At 43.1% G+C, this 24,539-nt stretch overlaps 1 protein-coding gene across 4 annotated transcripts in view; it reads left to right on the top strand.

Annotated features, from left to right (window-relative positions):
* The first annotated feature begins 2,087 nt into the window (after nucleotides 1-2,087).
* ankdd1a (ankyrin repeat and death domain containing 1A) overlaps nucleotides 2,088-24,539 on the top strand; it is a 27,848-nt gene continuing 5,396 nt past the window's right edge. The window contains exons 1-7 of one of the 4 annotated variants that reach the window (XM_042214329.1): nucleotides 2,094-2,680; nucleotides 12,018-12,121; nucleotides 16,137-16,235; nucleotides 17,514-17,612; nucleotides 17,744-17,848; nucleotides 19,689-19,785; nucleotides 22,694-22,794. In XM_042214329.1, coding sequence (XP_042070263.1) covers nucleotides 2,647-2,680; nucleotides 12,018-12,121; nucleotides 16,137-16,235; nucleotides 17,514-17,612; nucleotides 17,744-17,848; nucleotides 19,689-19,785; nucleotides 22,694-22,794 — 639 coding nt within the window. In that variant the 5' untranslated portion in view covers nucleotides 2,094-2,646. Of the gene's footprint in view, nucleotides 2,681-12,017; nucleotides 12,122-16,136; nucleotides 16,236-17,513; nucleotides 17,613-17,743; nucleotides 17,849-19,688; nucleotides 19,786-22,693; nucleotides 22,795-24,539 lie in introns of all 4 variants that reach the window. The other 3 variants (XM_042214331.1, XM_042214330.1, XM_042214332.1) reach the window with 3 other exon arrangements.

Below are 24,539 nucleotides of genomic sequence, written 5' to 3'. Positions count from 1 at the left end.
GGCTTTAGTCATCTCTTATGTTGTGAGCTCTTCTAGACGGATCAATGTTTCAAATACAGGAGAAGTGTTGGTACACAGCAGGTCTTTGAAGGTTCTGTTCACCTGAGCTGTGAGGACTAACAAAGTATCGATGAATCAATACTTTAGCCTCCGAAGACCCGAACTCTTTCATGGCAGCATTTTTAATTTCTCTTTGCTATTTGGGTTCATTGGGACCTGATGAATGTAAAAACAAAGAATTACCTGATTTCTTTTTTTACCTGATCCACATATGAGGACATCCGTTTTAAATTTCGATAGAACAGTGGGAGGATGACGTCCTCGTGAGTGGATATCAGGCCCTTGTAGAGCAAAATTTAGTATTTTGTTCTAGACAACCCAAAATGTGATGACCACATATGTGGACGCCAGGTCCTAAGAAGTTAAATATATAATATATAAATATAGGTTAAATATATACAGCTACAAATAAGCACTTCTGTTAATGCCTAAAAGCATTTCTAATCATTTGTGAACCTCAGAAGCTTTTTTCTCTCCTTTTCATTGGGAAGTTTTTGCTGACAAGTTGCTATTAGAGAAATTATACTTTAATCACCGCCTTCATGGTGTTTGTCACTGGTGAAGGTGAAGATGTACGGTGTAGGTAAGGATCTGTTCAGACTCTTAACATTGATAAAGCAAATAAAGGAATATTTTTACTTTACAGGGTTTTTTATCATTAGTAATATCATTTCATTAATGTACTGTATATTGCACAGAAACGCACTTAGAGCAGCTCTCACTAATGCCTATTACTATTCTCTAATACTTGTCTTTTGTATGGGGGGTATGTGCATCATTCTCCCCTGTCTGAATGTTGAACTGATTATTAATGAAGAATCTTCCGGGTTTTTCTAGTGGTAGAAATGTAATTTTTGTGTCCTCCAGAATATGTAAGCATATTTTCATAACAGTAGATCGACTGAAGTTTTGTACTCTTTGATAAAGTTTGCTATTGCTTAAATAAAGATAAATGATTTACTTTTGTTGTTATGTCTTCAGTCTCACAAACCATTTGAAGCATTTATCAACAGTGTTACACATGCTGCACTGTAGCTTCCTTCTGTTATACTGTAGCCTGATATAATCATCCTGCTGAGGTGAGGGTTGAAATTTCTTCGATTGTTTTTTGCACCTTTGTTAAAATTTGTTAACATCCCAACAGCGATTTTTTTAAAACCCTTTTTAGAAATAAACACTGGCTAATGTGGTGTGATGGTCAACCGATGCAAAATGAAAGTATATTTGATCATTAAAAAATGTAATGAAACAATAAGTGTTTCAATAAAATGACATCACTTGCTGCTTGCAGCTTCAAATTTACAGTTTTTATGTGATTAGCGGGTTACTTGGACTGTTGTGACTGTAGTGTGAAGTTTGTCATTTTATATTAATAACAGTTTCACAATAGAAATTAAAATGACAACAGCGCTGGGTTAAATTGTTCCTCAAGGAGAGATCTTCTACTTGGGCCAGTGATGAGGAATGGTTGCAGTACCTTTTAGCTGTTTTTAGTGGATTAAAGACACACAAGATCATTAGCTTCATTCATTTGATCAGATTCAAATTCTTTATTGGTCATTTTGTGGGATAGCCATTCAGACAGCACACCAGATATTCAGATAGAGATTCAACAAACACGTTACAGAATCAATATGACTGGCCAGTTACCAGCTGCCTTTTTGCTCCAAAACCATGCGAGGAAGAAGAGAGGTGGAGATGGTTTTATAAACTCCAAAGTAAGCAGGAGACATGAGAAACAGGAAGAAACAGAGAGGAAACAGCCCCATTATGACTCGGACACGCTTTAAAAATTGCAATATTCATTTCAGTTCAGTTTTATTTATGTAGCTCTAAGTTTACACCAGAGCAATAATACTGAGAGACCCAACAATCAGACGACGCTCCTCTGAGCGTGCACTTGGAGTCAGTGGGAAGGAAAAACCTTCTAAAAGGAAGAAACTTGTAGCTGAACAATGTTCAGGGAGGGGCAGCCATCGGCATTACTGAATGGGTGAGGAGGGGGAGAGAGGACAAAGACACTCTGGTAAAGAGCCAGAGATTAATAATGACTAATAACTGAGTACAGAGAGGTGAGTGAAGAAGAAACACAGAATCCCCACACTTACTGCAGCTTAACTAAGGGAGGATTCAAGGTCACCTGGTCCAGCCCTAACTATATGCTTCATCAAAAAGAAAAGTTTTAACCCTGATCTCAAAAGTAGAGATAGTGTCTGTCTCCAGAATCCAAATTGGGAGCTGGTCCCAAGTGAAATCTATCAGGCCAAAAATCTATTTTAGATAGATCTATCTGTTTATTAAATATGTGGTTTATGGTGAGTTGAGTCCATAGATCACAGCAGTTGGTGAATGTCACGTTTCGCTGTCTGCCAGAAAAAGACCGAGAAGCGTCGTTTCTGCTTTGAAGACGTGCTCGCTTTATTTTGAAGGTACAGACCGGATATGGTGGTTCTTTGGTTTTGACATGTGTAGCTTGACAAATGTACTGACGTTAGCACGCAGGATAAACTTGTGCTGGAGAAGGATAACGGGCTAGTGATGGAAGAGGAGCCGGGCCGGTAGAAGCGGCTCTGAAGAGCAGCAGTCATGGGCGATGAGCTGCTGTCGGAGGACGACTTCTGTAAGTATTTCTGTCCTCGCTCAGCGCAGGATGTCCGTCTGTGGCGCAGGGAAGCCCACCCTCACGCTCAGCCAACAGCCCAGAGGCACAGTTTATGTATTAGCAGTTTGGGTAATCTTATCTGTATAGTGGCTGTTATCTTAGCCTATCACATTTTATTTGCCCCATTAAAGCCCCTGTGATGGTTGTGTTGCTGCTCAAGTTTGACAAAAGAGTGACTGGAGTATCCTGATCATTTGCTCTCCACACTGCAATTAACAGGAAACAGGAATTAAAAGTGCAATTTCTCAGATTTCTTTGTGTGACTGTGAGTAAACTGTTGAGGAGTTTAAATTCCTGTCATCAACATTTAAAGTCAATATGATTTCTGAGATTTCTTTTTTGTTCTATTTTTTGTATCTATTCATTTAATTGTTTAGATTTTGCACTGAAAAAGCCTGTTGATACTTTGTAGGATAATAAGAAACCATTCATAGCTCAGGATACATTTGGAACAGGAGATGTAACTATACTCAGTATAAAAGATGGATGTATATAATCACCCACAGTTTTATACTGTCTATTTTAGAAACATTTACTGCTGTTGAGGGTCTTTTGAATGAAAAGAAATAAACAAGCAATCTTGAGGACACTGCTGCCTTTCTGTACCTGAAACAGGTGTTGCATGCATTGATTCAAAACCAAAATCATCTTTATTTGGCCAAGTTTGTGCACACAAACAAGGAATTTGACTCAGGTTCGCTTTACTCTCTGCATGTAAAAAATAAACATTTTTAAATAAGCAAATAAGTCATATATACAGAAGGAGAACATAAATACGAGGTTAGAAAGTTAGAAAAGTGCAAGTTGTGGAAGGTCTTAAGAAACTATACAAACTATGACAAGTTGCAGCTGGGCATGAATGATAGATATAAATAGACTGAACATAGAGCAACCTGGATGAACCTTAAGTATTAATTTTGAATAGTGCAGATTGTGCAGTACAATATGCATATGACCTGAGTCATGGCTGAGTGGTGGCTGGTTTTTGTAAAAATAGAACAGTTTATGTCCAGGATCTGCAGAGATGTTTTCTGCTTGAGGATCCTCTCTGATTGTCCGTTGCAGTCTGGCCCTGTCCTGCTTCGTGGCTAAGCCAAACCAGACAATGATTGATGTACACAGGACAGACTGGATGACTGCAGTGTAGAAGATGACCATCAGCTCCTGTGGCAGGTGGAACTTCCTGAATTGCTGCAGGGAATACAACCTCTGCTGGGCCTTGTTCCAGACAGACTGATGTGAGGACCACTTCAAATCCGTGATCCACATCAGATACTTTATTGTTCAGGATGGTGAGAGGGAGGAAGGCGTGGGGGGGTCTCCGACAATCCAATATCGCCACAATCTTGAGCAGGTTCAGCTCCAGGTGGTTCTGACTGCTATTTCCTGTCTGTATGCAGACTCGTCACTCGTCATTGTTCTAGACCAGACCAATGAGCACCAGACCAGTGTGCCACCCTCCACAAAATTTGTAGCAGAGTACAGCCAATGATTTTTCTGGGCAGTGTCATTACCCTCTGCGTAGCCTTGCTTTTCTCAGTAGTGGTCTGTGTACCAAACACCCAGTTTGGGGTCCGAGTTGGACTGATTGAGGCCGGTTTGTGAGGAAGTCTTTGATCCAGGAGCAGTTGGTAGGGGGGGATATGAAGATGGTCCAGTTTGATGATGAGGATGTCTGGTTTTATAGTGTTGAATGCTGAGCTTTAGTCCACAGAGAGCAAACTGAGCAGTCCACCTCAACCTAAGCAAAGAAGGTGTTGAGCTCCTTTCGCGAGTTTGAGGGTGATTTTGGGGCTTGGGGGGGCTCTATCCTTTGTAGTTAGTGAGGGCTTGGATACCGCTGTACAGGGAACTGTCCCTCACAGCCTGTACTCGTCATCTAAGGTTTTCGGTTAGAAAAATGTGGATGATTTTAATCAATGTCATGTTCTCATGTCATGTTGAGAAGTTAGAACACAGTCTTTGTGTTACCAGGTCTCAATTGTTATAACCTGGTGCATCAGGCTTTTCCTGATCCAGCTGGGTTGAAGACACAAGTGTGCTTTGTAACGGTTTTTCCTACCATTTCAGTGATATTCCAATACAGGAGCTTAGAGACATACAGGTACACAGAGTGAGATGTTGGAACAATAGTCCTACAGGTACAAGTGACTGTGAGATGATGTTGTGGCAGGCATACTGGGACCTTAATTTAAACATTGCATTAGATTAAGTTAGCCCTCTGGGCTTCATGCTGGCCATTTGTGTCTGTCCCCCCCCCCCCTTGACCATTTTTGCTGAATTGCGGAATTGAAAACCATGAAAACTAAATTTTTTCCCCCTTCAGCTGTAAAAAGCTGATGGGTTATAGTTGCCCACCAGATAGGCGAGCAGCATGGACATACAAATTTGTGATTGTGATAACTCCATAATGAGGATTTTGAAATCGATACCATGGGTGTATCTATTACAAATCTTGGAGAACTTCAAATCTCGGTGACATCGACCTCATGGTCAAGGTTAGAGGTCAGTTTTTTTTAAAACTTGTGAATGAAATAACTTGAACAAGGTTATGTAGGATTTTTGAAGTTGTTACCATAGGTGTATCTACTAGGAGGCTGAGCAGTGGATGGTGAGTGGATGTCTCGTGATGGTGTGTCTAGTTAGGAGGTAGACTGGGTCGCCTACTGATAGGAAGGTTTGTGGTTCCCTGGCTGCGACAGTCTGCATGCCAAATATCCTCTAGCAAGACACTAATCCCAAGCTGCTCTATGATGCAACCACTGGAGTATGAATATGTGTGAATGTTAGATGGAAAGCAATTAAGCATTGAAAAAAACCCTTGTATGAATGGGTGGATGAGGCATGTTGTATAAAGTGCTTTGAGTGCTCTAGAATAGTTAGTGGTTTCCCACTAATGCAGAGAGCATGCACTGCAAACCACTAGTAACTGGTTTCACACCAGGACACATACTCTATGCAATTGCTCACATCAGCAGCATGAAGTCTGACTTGCATGGGACGTAAAGGTGCGAGGATTGGATGGACGTAGATGAAGTGAAGATAAGAGCCTACATTGAAATTCCAGTTCTAGCTGCCATCTACTGCTCAAGACATTTATTGGCAACAAGAAAGGATGGGTCACATTTAATGCTATGATCCCCTCTATGTCCACTTTAATGACAGGTTCACCTGCTCGGGACGCTTCAGGGACGATAAGCTGACTGCATTTTGCATCCTGTGGGAAAAAGGAGTTGCTCGTCTCCCCCTGTTGTTCTATCCAGTACGGGGGGCAACTTGTTTTTATTTATTGTTACTCACTCTGTACTGGGCCCTGCATAAGCGCAGACACACAATAGACCTTATTCTTTCATATAGTCTCCCTGTGACTAACCTGTCTGTACCTCTGTACTCTCAGATGTGTGTTTTATTTAATGTGGGTTTTACATGTACTGCAGCTCGCCCTCCTGTTCAGCAATATTGGGCTATTATCTCCCATTGCCTCTCAGTTTTTTGCTGATTTTAATCAGCTTTGTGGCCCTTCCTGTTCCTGGTTTTATTCTTCCTGTCAAACCATCCTTGGAGGAAAGGACAAGCTGTTGAAGAGAGCGGGAGATTAATAACAAATAGTTCATCTCTGGCTAGTAACGTCAGGCAGCCTAATTCTAAACCTGAGCCTTGGTTTAATGACAGAGCTCATGCTATCAGGAGGGAATGTCACAGAGCAGAGCACAGATGGAAAAGCTGTCATTTCAAATTGTAAGACTGCCAGTGTCACTACCAGAATACTGTTAAAGAGGCAAAAAAGGAATATTTTACAGATTTCATTTCTTAAAACAGCCATAGCCCACGTTATTTAACACCTTTGCCTCTGTTTCTGTTTAGACGCTTCTCCTGATATATGCAATGGTTTTCTGTGTGTTTTCTTTTAAAGGTTGCCACCACAAGGGCTGTTATCACCGCTGCTGACTCGCCTCTCTGCCTCTGTCCCTTCTGCTGTTTTTACTCAGTTTGAGCCGGTGACCCTCTCACTCTTAGAGGATGTGGTTCGCTATATTAAGGCCTCAGCTCTTCTTTTTTTTGACTGCTATACGGCAGGCAGTCTGTTCTTGCTATTATAAACAGCAGTCTGTCCTCTGGTCTAGTTCCTGTAAATTTTAAATGTGCAGTAGTGCAGCCATTGCTTAGGAAACCTGTTCTTGAGCACACTGAACTGGCTAAATATAGGCCTCAGTCCAAGCTGCCTTTTCTTACCAAAGTTTTAGAGAAAATTGTATCATGTCAACTAAAACATTTTCTAGATATGAATAGCCTCCTGTGGGTCGGGTAAAACTCTTTCCATCCATCCATCCATCCATCTTCATCCGCTTTATCCGAGGCCGGGTCGCGGGGGCAGCAGCCTAAGCAAAGAGGCCCAGACCTCCCTCTCCCCAGCCACCTCCTCCAGCTTATCCGGGGGAATACCAAGGCGTTCCCAGGCCAGCCGAGAGATATAATCTCTCCAGCGTGTCCTGGGTCTGCCCCGGGGCCTCCTCCCGGTGGGACATGCCTGGAACACCTCACCCAGGAGGCGCCCAGGGGGCATCCTTGTCAGATGCCCGAACCACCTCAGCTGGCTCCTTTCGATGTGGAGCAGCAGCTGCTCTACTCTGAGCCCCTCCCGGATGGCCGAACTTCTCACCCTATCTCTAAGGGAGAGGCCAGCCACCCTTCGGAGGAAGCTCATTTCTGCCGCTTGTATCCGCGATCTCGTTCTTTCGGTCACTACCCACAGCTCGTGGCCATAGGTGAGGGTAGGGACGTAGATCGACCGGTAAATTGAGAGCTTCGCTTTTACACTCAGCTCCCTCTTCACCACGACGGACCGGTGCAGCGTCCGCATTACTGCAGCTGCAGCCCCAATCCGTCTGTCGATCTCCGGCTCCCTTCTCCCATCACTCGCGAACAAGACCCCGAGATACTTGAACTCCTCCACTTGGGGCAGGAACTCATCCCCGACCCGGAGTGGGCACTCCACCCTTTTCCGGCTGAGAACCATGGCCTCAGATTTGGAGGTGCTGATCCTCATTCCCGCTGCTTCACACTCGGCTGCGAACCGTTCCAGTGCGAGCTGGAGGCCCTCACCCGATGAAGCCAACAGAACCACATCATCTGCAAAAATCAGAGATGAGATTCTGAGGCCACCAAAGCGAAAGCCCTCCGCCACTTGGCTGCGCCTAGAAATCCTGTCCATAAAAATTATGAACAGAACCGGAGACAAAGGGCAGCCCTGGCGGAGCCCATCACCCACCGGGAACGAGTCCGACTTATTGCCGGCAATGCGAACCAAGCTCTTGCAACGGTTGTATAGGGATCGAATGGCCCGTAGCAATGGGCCAGACACCCCATACTCCCGCAACACCTCCCACAGGACACCCCGAGGGACACGGTCGAATGCCTTCTCCAAGTCCACAAAACACATGTAGACTGGTTGGGCAAACTCCCATGCACCCTCAAGTATCCTGAGAGGATAAAGAGCTGGTCCAGTGTTCCGCGACCAGGACGAAAACCGCATTGTTCCTCCTGTATCCGAGGTTCGACTAGCGGACGAACTCTCCTTTCCAGCACCCTGGCATAGACTTTCCCAGGGAGGCTGGGTAAAACTCTTTATAGCACATAATCTGTATTATTAAGGGTGTTTAACAACATCCCTATTGCATGTGACTGGTAAACTTGTTGTTCTGGTTTTGTTTCACTTAACTGCTGCCTCTGACACAATAGACCACAACATTTTTAATATCTTTGCTACATCATTGCATTGCACTGTGCTTAAATGGTTTAGGTCTTATCTGGCAGATAGATCTTTGTCTGTAAACCTTTGCAGTTCTGAAGCATCTAATGCTTATGTCATGTGGCACTCCACAGGGCTCAATTTTCAAATTCAAATTTTATTTTTCATACACAATCATACACAGTACAACATGCAGTGAAATGCTTATTGCTGTGCAATTCTCAACCATTAAAAATACAAGAACACACTGAAATTAAAAATTAAAATAAAAAGGTGTGCAAATCAGCCGTGTGCAGATCGACAGTCTTGGATCAAACAGTCAAAACTGACGATTATTGTTGTTGTTAATTGCATGTACAGTGATGTGTAGAGATTGCAGTCCTACACCTGGTTCAGGGCCTGAATAGCCTGGGGGAAGAAGCTCCTCCTCATTCTCCCTGTTTTGGCCTTAAAGGAGCAGAAGCGCTTCCCTGACCTCAACAGTGAGAAGAGTCCATTGTGGGGATGGAAGAGGTCCTTCATAATCTTCCTGGTTGTGGTACTGCACCACTTGGTGTAAACAGACTGCAGGTCAGGAAGCTCTGAGGGAATGATGTGTTTGGCAGAGCAAAGCACTCTTTGGAGAGCTCGTCCTGCTTGGTGCTTTACCCATACCAGGTGCAGGTATTTCCCGTCAGGATGGTGTAGGAGTAGAAGTTCTTGAGCACCTTCAGAGGCAGATGGAAGTCTTTAAGTCTTTTGAGGAAGAAGAGACACTGCCGAGATTTAGGCCAGTGCTGTAGGCCAGTGTTGTTGCTAAGGATTGTCTCATTGCACTGAAGTCACACTGGGTTAAATATTTACACTTGGGTTTTAAGGGGTATTTGTTTTTTTTTACGGGTTGTACGGAAGCCCCAAACGCAATTTCATTGTTCTTTGACAATGACAATAAATAAATACTTGACTACTACTACTACTCTCGATTTACTGCCTCTGGGTTCCTCTAGGGCCCACAGAGGCAAAAGCTCTGTCTGCCTTAGTTCTAAGCCTCGTATGCTGTATAATAAGTAGGCCCTGATCACATGACCTCAGGGACCTGCTAGGGACATAGGGCTGTAGAAGTTCAATAATGTAAACTGCTGCTTGTCCATGGAGAGCTCTAAAAGTCAGAATCAGAATCTTAAAGTGGAATGTGAATTCAATGGGGAGCCAATGCCAAGATGGCGTCACATGTGAGTACTGGAAGATTTGGTCAGAAGCCTTGCTGCAGCGTTTTGAACAACCTGCAGGAATTCCAGGGAGTTTTTGCTTACACATATAAACAGTGAAATACAGTTGTCCAAACGTAATGAAATGAATGTATGAATAACAATCTACAGTTAAGTGCGTGATACAATACGACTTAATAACTTAGGGCTAACTTAGTTTAGCCTTTGTTCTTTTTTCATCAGTTAATTTTTTCCAGTACTAAAAAACTGTTTTCAGCATAAATCATCACTGGGTGTTGCTGATGTCTGAATCTGAGTGCAGCTCCTGTAATCAGAGAGAAGAATCAGTGTCAGATGGGAAGTTTATCCCTCAAAGCTCGAATAAAGTCTCATTCTCACCTGTCCTTACAGATGTGGAGAGAGAGAAATATGCTGCTGTTTGAACACATTTAGTATTCAGCTGTTACTCTTACAGTCTAACACTCATAATAAAAGTACAGTAATGTTAGTTAGTGACTGAGCAGCCCAGTGGCTTTTCTGTTTCTCATATAAACCATTTCTAAACTTCTGTTTGTTATTTATGTTTCATTAATCCGAGGTTATAACCTGTGAATTCGACTACTAAAAAGTAATTTCTGCATTGTTTTGACTACGAGAAACAATTGTCACAGATTACATTGGGTCAAAGTTACCAGGAACAGGTTTTTTTTTTTTGACCATTTACAATATTTTTACAGTCAAACAGAGTAACACCTGTTGTGTCAAAAGTGACTGGGAATACTTTATATTTCATATGTTGCCCATTTCTTTATGCTGTATTTAGACTGCTTGCTTGGCACATACTGTTTAAAAGGGCAGTGTCCCCTAAAAGCCAGCAGATGCTCCTTCACTGTGACGTTTGGACTTGAAATATAGTGGCTGGCACTCCACACACTTGCCCCAGACCTCTCTGATCACCGCCAGTTTGTCTTCATGATGACAACCTGGTGCTGTATCGTGGCTGTCAAAGAGAATCACCCGAAACAACATGTAAGATTATTGGAGTGACATGGTGGCCTGAAACATTGACTGACCAGACGCTGCATCCCATAAACTGCCGGTTGAATATTTCTGGATCTGAATTCATTACTCAACATCCAAAGATTCATCTGTGCTTTGATCTGTTTCTGGGTTACTTCCTTCCAACTTTCTTTGTAACTCTGTTTTTGTTTCCCCTTCAAAGTTTGCCGCTATGGTTTAGATCAACACAGTCAGTAACTGTTCGAAGCAGGATTTGATGTCATCATCCAGGACACAGCAAATTTTGCAGGTTCTAATGAAATTTTCAGCAGAAAACCTAACGTGATTGTCAGGTGGGGATAAGTTCCTGAAGTTCTTGAATGTGACAGCAGCGTCATCTTCATCACTGAATTCCTCCTCATCTTATCTTGGTCGGGATTGCACAAATTATATTCAGTGCTGTCTTTAGCTTCTGACACTTCCTCCTCTATTTCATCCTCATTGTCAGTTTCATTCTCTCACTTGTCCTCACCAGTGTAGTGATCAACTGTGTAATCAAGAGCCTCACTTAGGGTATATCAACCTGCCCTGGTGTTGCCACATAGTTGCCTCTATGCTTTTTTGGGGGGGCTTTGCTTCCAAAAAAGTATTATAAACCAAATTTATGAAACAAGTTTGATCCCTTTGAAACAATGTTTCAACTGTTTGTGAGAACTGCCAACACAGTTGGAGTTGTTCCGTGGAAGAGAGGCTCTACTAGGGAAAATGTTTCTGTAGTGGTTGCCAGGGAACCCAAGGAGTGTGTTTTGCGTTTGAGTGTGTGGACTCTTTCGTGGACAAAGTCATGGAATGTTCAGGCCAGTCTGATGAAACTTTTTTCAAAGCTAAATGTTTTAAATCAGTCAAATTTGACCAGAACACAACATGAGGGTGAAAGAAAGTACAGCTAACAACCATACTAAATTCATTTCCTTTGCAGCCATACGTGTCTCCACAGTTACAAATGGTAGCACAGGTCATGAATGCCAATAGAGATCAAAGACTTAGTTTTAGCTTCAAGCAGAGTGGTGCTGGAACTTGAATGTCATGCTAAAGTCCCTTTATGTCAAAAGAAACTGTGGCAGAAGTGAATTGTTGTGCCACTTGGCTCAGGCCATTTACCTGTGGCCTGAGCATCACTCAGGCTCACACATTCATGTAGCTTAGTTCACTCTTTCTGCACCCCCGTCTTCCTCTTGTAAACTTTTTCTTGGATTATTAACTTTTATGCAATGGGTGGGGTTAGGTTCAAAGGTGGCAAATGACATTTCAACTCCAGCACAGATTTGACGCTTAAGGTTTTTTCTTTGTCTGATTTCAGTGTTGTGGTCTGAAAAGGATTTTCACGATGCTGCCAAAAGAAATGACACATGGAAAATGCAAGAACTCATCAAGAAGGGTGTGGACGTCAATGCCAAAAACAAAGTAAGCATGCTGAAGCACAGACTTTTCTGGATGTCAGCAGTTGATGGCTTTAAAAATCCAAGCCTTGGGTCCTCTAAATTCTCATTTTCTTTTCTTGCCTAGTCTCATTCTGGCTTACTCTGTTATGTGGCCCTGGCCATGTTTTGAATCGGTGTGTCAGTATGTCTGGTCTGTTGTGTATGAGTGTTCGGCACCTTTAAGAGTCTGCAGGTCCTGCTTCTGATTGGGGGAGCTGCATCCCAAACAATTTGTCTGGCAGTTGTGGCTGAAATTTTAGTTGGTCTACTTGACTGTGGTTTGGTTTCAGCAGAACCCCCATTTTTCACTTCTTAACTGGAGTTTGACACTGCTGATATTTTCTTATTTCCTTGTCCTGTTTTATAGAAGTCAACTACCTTTTCCCGCAGTTGTTTGACAATAAATGGCATCAGCCAACCACTAACCATGAGTGAAAGAAATGTTTTTCTTTTATCATCTATATGCATATACCAGAGTATGTAAACTTGGGCGATCGTGGCTCAAGAGTTGGGAGTTTGCCTTGTAATTGGAAGGTTGCTGGTTCGAGCCCCGGCTTGGACAGTCTCAGTCGTTGTGTCCTTGGGCAAGACACTTCACCCGTTGCCTACTGGTGGTGGTCAGAGGGCCCGGTGGCGCCAGTGTCCGGCAGCCTCGCCTCTGTCAGTGCGCCCCAGGGTGGCTGTGGCTACAATGTAGCTGCCATCACCAGTGTGTGAATGTGTGGATGACTGGTTGTGTAAAGTGCTTTGGGGTCCTTAGGGACTAGTAAAGCGCTATATAAATACAGGCCATTTACCATTTATGAACACAACTGTGTACTAACGTCCTGTCCCAGGATAAACACAGGCTCTGATAAATATCTGTCCTCTGTTGTCTAGAGTCGGTCACTATCTTTCTGGTTTTATTCACGATCTGGAACAGATTTCTCATTGACTGCTACTGCTCTCAGTTCCTTGTCCTGCTCATCAGTATTTTGTAACTGGTGTGATACACAGTTGTACTGAAAGTCTGAAGTGAACAAAGGGAACCCTTGACCAATATTCAATTCCAAACTAACAGGAGACCATATTATCATTTTATTGTCGTCTCGATGGACCAAAGTTACTTCGAAGACTCCTGGGTTATTTATGTATGATGAAGTTAATTGTAGGGCTGGGCCATATCATACCGTTCACGGTAATACCGGTATAATGTTGGGCAACGATAAGAAAATGAAATATCGCGATAGAATATGGGTAAAACGCGCATGCGCAGTGCCTTTGTTTTCATACGCACATGGTGGAAAAAGCATGGCAGCGATGGAGAATGAGAAGGGCGAGAGCGGATCGTTGAATGAAACGGATGAACCAGAATTGGTTTGTAAAAATGCTGCAACTTCAGTGATGTGGAACTGGTTTAGCTTTCGTCCGTCAGATACACAACAAAGCACATTTTTGATAGAGCATGCTAGCGGGCCGTCGGCACTTAAAATTTGTAAATTTGTCTTAGAATAACTAAGCTGTCCTGGACTTTGGTCCACCTATATGCATTGATGGATAATATTTTATAACATAATATATTATATGCTATACTAAAGTCCTTTTTGAGATAATGCCCTGGTTATTGTCTTGCTTTGTCACGGGTTGCTTAGAGGATCCACTCGCAGGACTCCTGAGTAGCGTTTAAACAGAGACTGTTTATTTACAGATCTTCACCAAGTGTATGTACAGACAGTGCGGGGTTAGTGCTATATACAAGACGTGAGGGGCAGGGGTCCAGGACTCCAGGGAAAACGGGGAAATCACACATGCGCTCAGTTCAATCCGGGTCCGGGGAATCTAGGAACAAAGAAACACTCGTTAAGTCTCTGAGACAGAGGCACAGGAAACTTGAGCTAGACGTGTACTGACTAGAGCCTTCACAACAATCCAGCGTTGAACAGCTGATCTCCTCCCTCTAATATACCAGCTGGTCTGATGAGGCCCAGGTGTTCACAATCCAGGAAGGCGTGGACCGAGGGCGTGAACCCGCCACAGGGCTCGCAAAATCGCTAGCCCGACGTCCCGGAGCTAGCGATATCTCCGGTCGGGCGACCAAAATCTATCTCAGCCCCGCCCGTCGGGCTATATGATAACCCAACAGGCGGGGCTGAGCCATGAGTTCCGCCCTGGCAAAACAGGGGAGAGAAGGAGAGAGGGGGAGAGAGAGGGAAAAAGAGAAGAGAGGAGGGCTAGGAGTGGAGAGATTCTGATCAGCACCTGGCTGATCCTGCAGGTCGTGACATGCTTGGTACAGACTCATGGTACATGTTAAATGGCCTGCATTTGTATAGCGCTTTTCTAGTCCCTAAGGACCCCATAGCGCTTCACACTACATTCAGTCATTCACACATTCACACACTGGCGATGGCAGCTACATTGTAGCCAGATTATGTACGGAAATTAAAGAAGACCTTATTAGCATGTTTGTCAAAATGTGGACTATTTAGTGTTGTTGTTGTTGTTGTTTTTATGTAATTACTTATCAAATTTAATTACCAGTTATCCCTAAACATTTGAACCAGTGATAATCAGAGACGGTGATCAAAGATCATCAAAGATGGTGTGTCCACTGTGAGCGACCATCTTTGAACAGAGGCGGGGTTTACGACACCAACTCTCTGCCATCTATAATCCAGTTTTGAGTTCCCTTCCCAGACGCCTTAACGCCCACTCACATCCTGGGCCATCTGACCTCAGGAATTCACATGATAAGGTGGGGCCAGGTTTCACAATGAACTCACCCGAAACTCTGGCTGATTGGGACCCACGACCCAGTTTCACACCTTGGCTCAGGCGATTAGAGGATCATCAGGGGGTCCTTTTGTCCCTCTGTGGGGGGAAACTCCCACTAGGTTTATATCTGGGACTCTCCACCATTTGACCTTAGAACTGAAGAAGCTTCTCGGATGAGAGGTGAAACGTCTTCAAGCAACTTAAAGAAGTCCAGACGCTTTTCTTTGCAAGCTCCTTTGACTTGTACAAAATGTTTCTGCACCATGTTTTTTGAAATGTATATTTGTTATTTACAACCGGTTCGATCCTGGTCGTTGTGTCCTTGGGCAAGACACTTTACCCTACCTCCTACTGGTGTTGGCCAGAGGGCCGATGGCGCGATATGGCAGCCTCGCTTCTGTCAGTCTGTCCCCAGGGCAGCTGTGGCTACAACTGTAGCTGCCTCCACCAGTGTGTGAATGTGAGAGTGAATGAATAGTGGCATTGTAAAGGACTTTGGGTCCATTAAAAGCGCTATATAAATGCCAATCCATTATTTATTATTATTATTATTATTATTATTATTATTATTATTATTATTATTATTATTATTATTAAGCAGGAACCCAGACCTCCATTCTCCAGACACTTTCTCCAGTGTGTCCTGGGTCTGCCCGGGAACCTCCATCCCAGTGGGACATGCCCGGAACACCTCACCCAGGAGGCATCCTTGTCAGATGCCCGAACCACCTTAACTGGCTCATTTTGATGTGGAAGCATAGCGGCTCTACTTTGAACCCCTCCCGGATGGCTGACCACAATCTTGTTCTTTCACTACCCAAAGCTCATGTCCTTAGGTGAAGGTGGGGATGTAGATCGGCCGGTAAATTGAGAGCTTGGCTTTTACACTCAGCTCTCTCTTCAGCACAACAGACCGGTACAGCGTCCGCATCACTGCAGCCAATCCATCTGTCGATCTCCCCTCACTTGTGAACAAGACCCGAGATACTTAAACTCCTCCACTTGGGGCAGTAACTTGTCCGTTACCCAGAATGGGCACTCTACCCTTTCCCAGCTAAGGACCACGGCCTCAGACTTGGGTGTCCTGATTCTCATTCCTGCCGCATCGCACTCAGCTGCCACAAGAACGAATGAATGAGCTCAAAGGAATTATTATGGACAAGTGATTTTAATCCAAAATGTCAGCACTAACAAACAAGAAATACGCTGTGCTGTTATTGTCTTTTGTGTGTGTGTGTGTGTAGGTAGGCCGAAAAGCACTGCACTGGGCAGCAGGAGCTGGGAATGAACAGGCTTTGCGTCTCCTACTGGAGCATGATATGGACATTAATGAGACTGACAGTGTAAGTAAACTTGAACTGATACAAGAACAATTTCTCACTTCCTTAGTTACAAAATTCCTTTGTAAGTTCAAGGGGGAAGCTGAAAGGGGATTGTATTCTGTTACAGATGTGGATAAAGACAGCGGCACACACCTGTTCCTGTTACAGTTTGGTTCGGTGCATTCATAGTTGGAACATTGTGGGGTTGTCGGCATAGGCTAGTCTGTGCATGCATGCAGATGTTGCGCTCATGCCGACCCTACTAGTCTCGCAAACGTGGTAACAATAACACGCCCATAACACCATTCCTTGATATGGGGAATAACTCACTGTGGATTTGTATTGTTGCTGAAGTTAATTTACCCTGGGTTTTGCTGTCAGTCTCATACATCTACCACACTAATTAACACTAATTAAATTGATATTTAGTTCATAATGGGTAGTGACATTTTTAGAATAGTTAGAATTATAGCTAGTAGCTTTGTCTGTGAATAGCCCTACAGCCATATCCTGCTTGTAAGCCCATGTGTACAATAAGAATTCAGTAATCTAACAGTTAGCTAAAAAAACATGCCTTCAGTTGAAATGGTTGAGGGTAGTTCCCATACTCACCTGACATGCTCGAATCCACTGTGTCTTCCAATGAGCAGCCACACCAATGTTTGCCAAAGTTGTTCAACTGGTAGTCATGCATCAGTATTCCCCTGCATTGGTTCTGGTTTTCAGGGGTACCATCAGTTGTCAGACACTGGGGGTCATTTGGCTGTCTGTTTTCTCTGTATTATTGTAGGGTCTTTGCCTTTAAATATAAAGTGACTTGCAGCAACTGGTTATGTGATTTGGCACTATATGAATAAAACTGAATTGAAAATAGAATTGCTATACCTTGTGAAAACCATCATTTAACATAATCTTAGAGAAATTTGACAATGATGGGTTTGTTATGCTGCCTGTGCATGCAAAGAGCCAAAGTTGTGTTAGCAACATAATGCAGTTGTTTCTGTCCTGGATGCAGTTTCCATCTTACTGTCACGGTCTTATCCTTTTTGTGCAATAAGAATAATAGCAATGTACATATACAAACTGTGGACTGTGCCACTATTTTCGTCCTCCAGCGCACACTAAATTCAGCTGATTGTAGCGCAAGTGCAACTGGAATCGATAGGCAGGCAGACTAAATTCCAAGGAATTAAACTACTGGGAACCAGTCTTCTAATAGAACCGGTTTTTGATTCCCATTCCTATGTCAGACATTTTTCTCTGTGTTCTGATTCATTAGTTTGTAAATATCGTCCACAGTTTGGGATGAATGCTCTGCTTCTGGCATCCTGGTTTGGTCACCTAAACATCCTACAGATCCTGGTGTCCTGTGGAGCCAAGCTCAACTCTGAAAACAAAGTAAGAGCTGCCATATTTCATTGAACTGTTAAAAAATCTGAATTTAACAGGGTTTGTTTTTTTTATTGGGTTGCAATGCAACTTATTTATAACAAGGTTATTGTCTTGACCTGATATCCTTTTCATCTTAGGATGGTCTGAATATGCTGCACTGTGCTGCTCAGCGAGGACACATCAGAGTATTGGAGTTCATCTTGGAGCACCTAGAAGGCATCAGTCTAGATGGAGTTGAAAAGGTGACGGACTACTAGCTTTACAGAGCAATTTTGTACTAACTGAGTCATAAAAAGAACAAACACTTCCTTTCTTTTCTCATCTCCTAGCAAAATATTATTTGCGCAAAATACACTGCCCCCCAAAAAGGAACATTTTCAAAACATAAAATCATGTTGGATATCTATACTGATATGGATTAAGTAATGTGCTAGGAATAAAGGATGCCACGTCACTTAATGGAGTGGAAGTGAAAGTCAAAATATAAAAAATGATGCCCTCACATATTATTTTTTCAGTGGTGTAAAACTTGTTCAGAAAGTTTTAGCAGTTAAATATAATCCTACTGTGGTGGACCACTGGAGGCTCGACTCACACCCAGTTCTGAGGAAGTGTTGTTGCTGTGTTTTGGAGGGAAAAGTATTCAGTTGTGTGGTAATGAGTAATACATGAGGAGTGTTAGTCAAGAGCCCTCGTGTCGCCTGTGTTTACCTCCACATTGGTGACCCCTGACTCAAGCATGCTGCAGCCTGATGGTGGCACTGGCTCCGCTCTGGATGCATCAGCGGCTGCCAGACCTCTGCCTCCTGCTGCAGCTGCCTTTGCTGTGGCGCTTGAGCTGCCACAGCACGATCCCCCGTCGTGGTTCGTGCACATGGAGGCTTAGTTCGCTCTTCGTGGCATCTTGGCTGACGATGACACGAAATATCACTATGTGGTGGCCTTGCTCGACCCGCTAGCCACCCGTCGTGCATTGACTCTCCTCTGGGACCCACCCGCCCAAGGGAAATACACCGCCCTTAAGGACCTGCTTCTTCGGCGCTATGCCCTTTTCGACGCAGAGCGAGCCGAAAAGCTCCTCTCCCTCTCAGGCCTGGGTGGCGGTACGGCTCTGGAACTGATGGAGCACATGCTATCCTTGCTTGGACTGGACAACAGGGGATTCCTCTTCGCTCTTCGCCCACATCTTCTTCCGACAGCTGCCGGTAGCCGTGAGAGCCAGCCTCGCCAACTCTCCGCTCCTGGGTGCGAACGATTATCGCTCCCTGGCTGAGGTAGCGGATCGTATTCTCCTGCCTCGCCGGCGGCACCTTCCACTTCCCCGCCGACCTGCCCCGGAGCATCCCACCCTTTGCTTATGGCAGAGATCGTGGCGCAGCGGCGCCGTGGACAGGACCTCTGTTTCTACCATCAGCGTTTTGGCGCCAGAGCGGGCCGCTGCCTGCTGCCTCATGCTTTTCCGTCCCCGGAACACGGGCCCCGCCAGCACACAGTAGCGGCCGCGACCACTGGCGACAAAGAAAAACGGCTCTTCATAGAAGACTCGCGGTCCAGGAGATGTTTCCTGGTCAATTAGCTCTAGATTCCCTTCCAAATTCGACCCCTTCCAGTTTGCCTACTGGCAAACTCACTCCATTGAGGATGCCATCTCCTTGGCTCTGTACCGGAACCTTGCACACCTGGAGAAGAATACCATCATCCCACAGCATCTGGTAGGCAAACTGGGAGACCTAAGCTTTAGCCCATCACTATTGAATCCGGTACAAAGCGCTTTGAGTGCTTTACTACTTAGCTGACCAGATCAACATCCCAGAAATTTTATTTAGTTGATGCTATAGTCAGATTAAGTGTTTCCTTACATGTTTGAGCAGTATATGAAATAAATCAAGCTGAAAATGAATGGAATTTTTATTATATGGATATTAATGGAATTATTATATCTTGTTTGTAATAATAATAATACTAATGCATACTTTATTGATCCCTGTGGGGAAATCCCGCTCTGCATTTAACCCATTCACTCAGTGAAGCACTCAGTGAAGCACTATTGTATACACTGTATGTGTATGTCTTTCTGCTCAGTCAGGGAAGACAGCTCTACACCTAGCTGCTGAACATGGACAGCTTGAAGCAGTTGAATTTCTGATTGGAATGGGTTACATGCCTGGTTTGAAGGACACTACACACACACCAACACACCAACACACCAACACACCACAACACACACACACCACACACACACACACACACACACACAACCCCGTTCAGCTATCTTAGTGAGGACCTTCATTGACATAATGCTTTCCCTAGCCCCTTACCCTAACCATTAAATATGAATGCCTAACCCTTACCCTATACCTAAACATAACCTAATTGTAACCCTGACACTAAAACCACATTTTGAGCCTCAAAAATGCCTTGAAATGCCTTCAAATTTGTGAGGACCAGGTTGTGTGTCCTCACAAGTGACTGTTGGTTCTCACAAGTATAGCAGAATGCAGATTTCGGTCCTCACAAAGATAGCTAGACAGGGACACACATACACACACAGACACACACTTTGAATCAGCAGATGTGTTTAGCCATACAAGCAGAAGCTGTGCAAAAAAGCTTTGTTAGGCTCTCCCATACTTCTGCCAAGGTAATTTGTGCTGAGCAGCAGCCAGCATTTCAGAGTTTTGAAACTGACTTGAAAAGATGTGTTGAAATGTTTATAAAAACAAGGCCAAGTGAGAACCATGACAATTTACATTGTAGATTCTCAATGAAGGCATCAGAACTATGAATGAACACACATGGAATTATGAAGTAAACGAAAAAGTGAGAAATAACTCAAAACATTTTTTATATTGTATATTTTCATTCAGATCAAAATAGCCACCCTTTGGTTTAATTACCTCTTTGCACACTGTTGGCATTCTCTGGACGAGCTTCATGTGGTCATTACCTGAAATGGTTTTCCAACAGCCTTGAAGGAGTTCCCAGAGATGCTGAGCACTTGTTGGTCCTTTTGCCTTCACTCTGCGCTCCATCTCATCCCAAACCATCTCCACTAAGTTTAGGTCAGGTGACTGTAGAGGCCAGGCCATTTGGTGCAGCGCACCATCACTGTCCTTCTTGGTCAGATAGCCCTTACACAGCCTGGAGGTGTGTGAAAAATAAATGATGTTCCAACTAAACGCAAACTGGATGTGATTTGCTGCCCCTGGATTATTTATTATATATATAATATATATATGATATATATATATATATATTAGGGGTGCAACGATATTCGTATCGATATTGAACCGTTCGATACAGTGCTTTCGGTTCGGTACGCATATGTATGAACAATACAACATTTGTAATTTATTTTATCAACTTTCCTTCTGACGATGCTGTCTGTGTTGAGCGCTCAGTGAATCTGCGTTCGACTACTCCGCCTAGGCTGCACTGTCGAGCGCAGATCCACTGAGCGCTCAACACAGACAGCATAGTCAGAAGGAAGAGCGCAGGGCAAGCTAGCGAGACAGAAGTTAAGCTCTCCTACATGACTCCCCCACCCTCATTCAGATCTGGCGTTTGGAATTATTTTGGTTTTCATGTGACGTATGACCCTGAAGGTAAGCGAGTCATGGACTAAAGTAAAACAGTATGTTGGATGTGCCATGCAATGCTCAATTACATGGGTGGGAACTAGTGTGTTAGCGCAGTTAGCTCGTTAACGTGTTGGCCGTCTAGCCCCATGCACGGGGCGATCGGCGGTAGCTCGTTAACGGAGATTTGCCGTGTTGTGGCGTTAAGGTCATTTCAACGAGATTAACCTGAAAGCACTAGTGGGAACACAACGAATATGACTGCACATTTACGCCGACATCATCCTAGTGCAAAGACAAAAACAACAAGCATGCTACTAACTTTAGCCGAGTCATTTAGACAGCTGTTAGCACAGGATTCTCCTTATGCTGCTGAGAATATAGCCCAGAAGAAGCGGATAGTATAGCTTTTATTTTGGAAAGAGACATTTCTCTGTAATAAACTCTCTTTTCCAAAGATGAGTGATTCCTCAATCAGATACAGGGCTCGCAATATCGCTAGCCCGACGTCCGGAGCTAGCGATTTTTTCAGTCGGGCTACCAAAATCTATCTCTTCCCTGCCCGTCGGGCTATTGTAGGAAGGAAAAATATATGTCAATGCTTTTGCATTCTTTCAGAAATGTAGCTGGGTAATTATGTCATTGGCATCGGTGAGCCACTGTCAATATGTGACATATTGAAATCGCGTTTGAATTTGCGCTTGTTTTTTTGCTTTCACTTTGCAATGCGAACTGTGTATAGAGAGCGACAGCACTGATCTGTGAGTGATGATAATTTGTGCACCAATTCCTCTGACATCGTCTTATTAATCGTTAGCTTACTATGCAAACATGACAAGTGAAATCTCCCGCAGCAAGCTTAAACATGTGAGAGGTTGATCGCGCAGAGAATCGCTGAGCTTATGTGAGTGCGTGTGTAAAAGCAGCAGGATATATATTTTAGTTCTGCTGAGCCAAATAAGACAGGTCAGGGTGAAGAAGTGACAGCCAAAGAAAAGCTTACCACAAAACGGAGAAGTTATGACAAATCAGACTATAAGGCAAAAAGAAAGTGCAGCTTTATGGTTTCATGGACAAAAGAATTTCTGTGGCTGCAATATGATGAGCTAAATAACCAGGGCTGCACATAAGTGGTCCGCAGGTGCGCATTCGCTGTCAAAATAAAAAACACGCACAAGGGTTAGGGTTAAATTTAAAAACTGTACTTTTGAGTTAAAATATATATTTATAATTTTAATAAATGACAAATTAAAAATGCATGAACATTTTTTTGTATCGAAAAAATATCGAACCGTGACACCAAAGTATCGAACCGAACCGAACCGTGAATTTTGTGTATCGTTCCCCTATATTTATGTGTAACCAGCAGCAGTATATATATATTTATCCACATATATATGTGTTATTATATGTGTATATATATATGTGTATATATGTATATGTATATATATGTATATGTATATGTATATATAATATATTAGTTATTATATATTGTTATGTCTGGATTACAGAAAGAAAACACGCCTATGCACCTAGCAGCAAGCAAAGGGCACGCAGAGATCCTACAGAAGATCCTAGAGACTGGTGTCAGTGTGGATAAAAGGAATATAGTAAGTATGATGATGAGCCTGTACGCTTAAAGGGGTATGTTCAGAAACATTTACGAATCCTTCTCTTTTGTACATGTTTATTCATTTTAAGCGGTATAAATTACATTTTCTATCAGCCCATAGTGAAAAACCCATAATGACGATGTTAAAACGTGTCTTAGTAAATCTAGAATATTTGTTAATATATACACATAACATTTGTGATCAATCTGAAGTACTACTCTCACTAGATGCGGAGAAGGCGTTTGACAGGGTCGAGTGGGATTTCCTCTTCTCGACCCTGTCAAAGTCTGGCATAGGCCCTAATCATATCTCCCTTGTTAAGCTGCTTTACACAAAACCTAAGGCCTCGGTTAATACAAATAATATAACTTCTAGTCCTTTCCTCCTCCACCGCTCTACAAGACCAGGGTGCCCTTTGTCCCCATTGCTATTTGCACTTGTCATAGAACCTCTCGCCATTCAATTACGCTCTGCAAAGGATTATAAAGGAATAAGGAGATTTGGTGTAGAACATATTTGTTGCTATATATCACTGACCCTACTAAATCATTGCCAAAAATTATGACAGATTTAACTGAATTTGGGAAAAATTCTGGATACAAAATTAAGCTAACAAAAGGCATATTGTTTCCTATTAGTTCTTTAGAAAAATTAGACAGTGCTACATTGACTTCGTTTCCTTTTACCATCTCAAATACTTTAAATATCTTGGAATAAATTAAGAAAATAGACCAGTTAATTTCTCAGTTTATCTGGAACAAGAAGACACCCAGAATAAAAAAGATATTTCTCCAAAGAGCCAAGATTACAGGAGGAATGGGGTTGCCTTGCTTTCAGCTCTGTTATTGGGCCTGTAACATACGTTGTATGTCATTCTGGGGCGGGGAACATAGACCTGATTGGGAACGGATGGAAAGTATGACTTTTTTCTCTAATACTCTTAAATCTTTGGTTCATTCAAACTCAGATCTGGGTGAAGCATAAATGTAAAAATCCAGTAGTATCTGACTCACTAAAATTTGGTCTCAGATTAGAAAGCATTTTCATTGGCGTTAGTCAATCTTTAAGACTTTTCCCATAATTATTCTATCATTAATTAAGCAGAGATATAGAGATAAGTGTTGAACTTACATTTAGTAGATGTCCAGTGAAACCCTTTGTATGAGGTCCAAAGAGATGCTGACACAAGCGAAGGCTAAGATTTAACAAATTACAGAAATTGTAATTGCCAAAACACTTTACTAACTGTGTGTTGTGTTACAGACCAGAGCAGCCTTATGATGTCCAGAACCTTGAAGAAGGGTGAATCCTATCAATCAGTGGGTCCTGCCACTGAAGCATTTTTCTTGTTTTCTTTTTAGCCATCCACTCACCCATTCAGGGTCATTGATGGGCTGGAGCCTATCTCACCTCCATGGGGAGAGATGCAGGGTATACCTTGAACAGTCTGCCAATCTGTTACAGTGCTAACACAGAGAGGCAGACAACCATTTACACTTGGCATTGGGTAGCTGTTTACTGGAACACTTAATATGAGTTTTAAGGAGATGTTGATGAAGCAACAGAAGCCATCATTAAATGAAAAACTAAATAAACATATCAGAGAGAGATTAAAAAGTTTTATGAGGAGCCAAAATAACATTTGGGACATTTTCAACCAGAAGGAATATACTAGCCAGCTCAGACAGTTTACAACAAGGTGTACACCACTGGTTACGCTCAAGAACAGGAAGACCAGATTT

This window comes from Haplochromis burtoni, unplaced genomic scaffold, assembly GCF_018398535.1.
Source record: "Haplochromis burtoni strain Fernald_Lab_line unplaced genomic scaffold, NCSU_Asbu1 Contig_549, whole genome shotgun sequence".
In the NCBI taxonomy this organism is placed as follows: domain Eukaryota; kingdom Metazoa; phylum Chordata; class Actinopteri; order Cichliformes; family Cichlidae; genus Haplochromis; species Haplochromis burtoni.
Note: the sequence above shows the minus strand (reverse complement) of the source record. Positions and strands in the feature narration are given on the sequence as shown.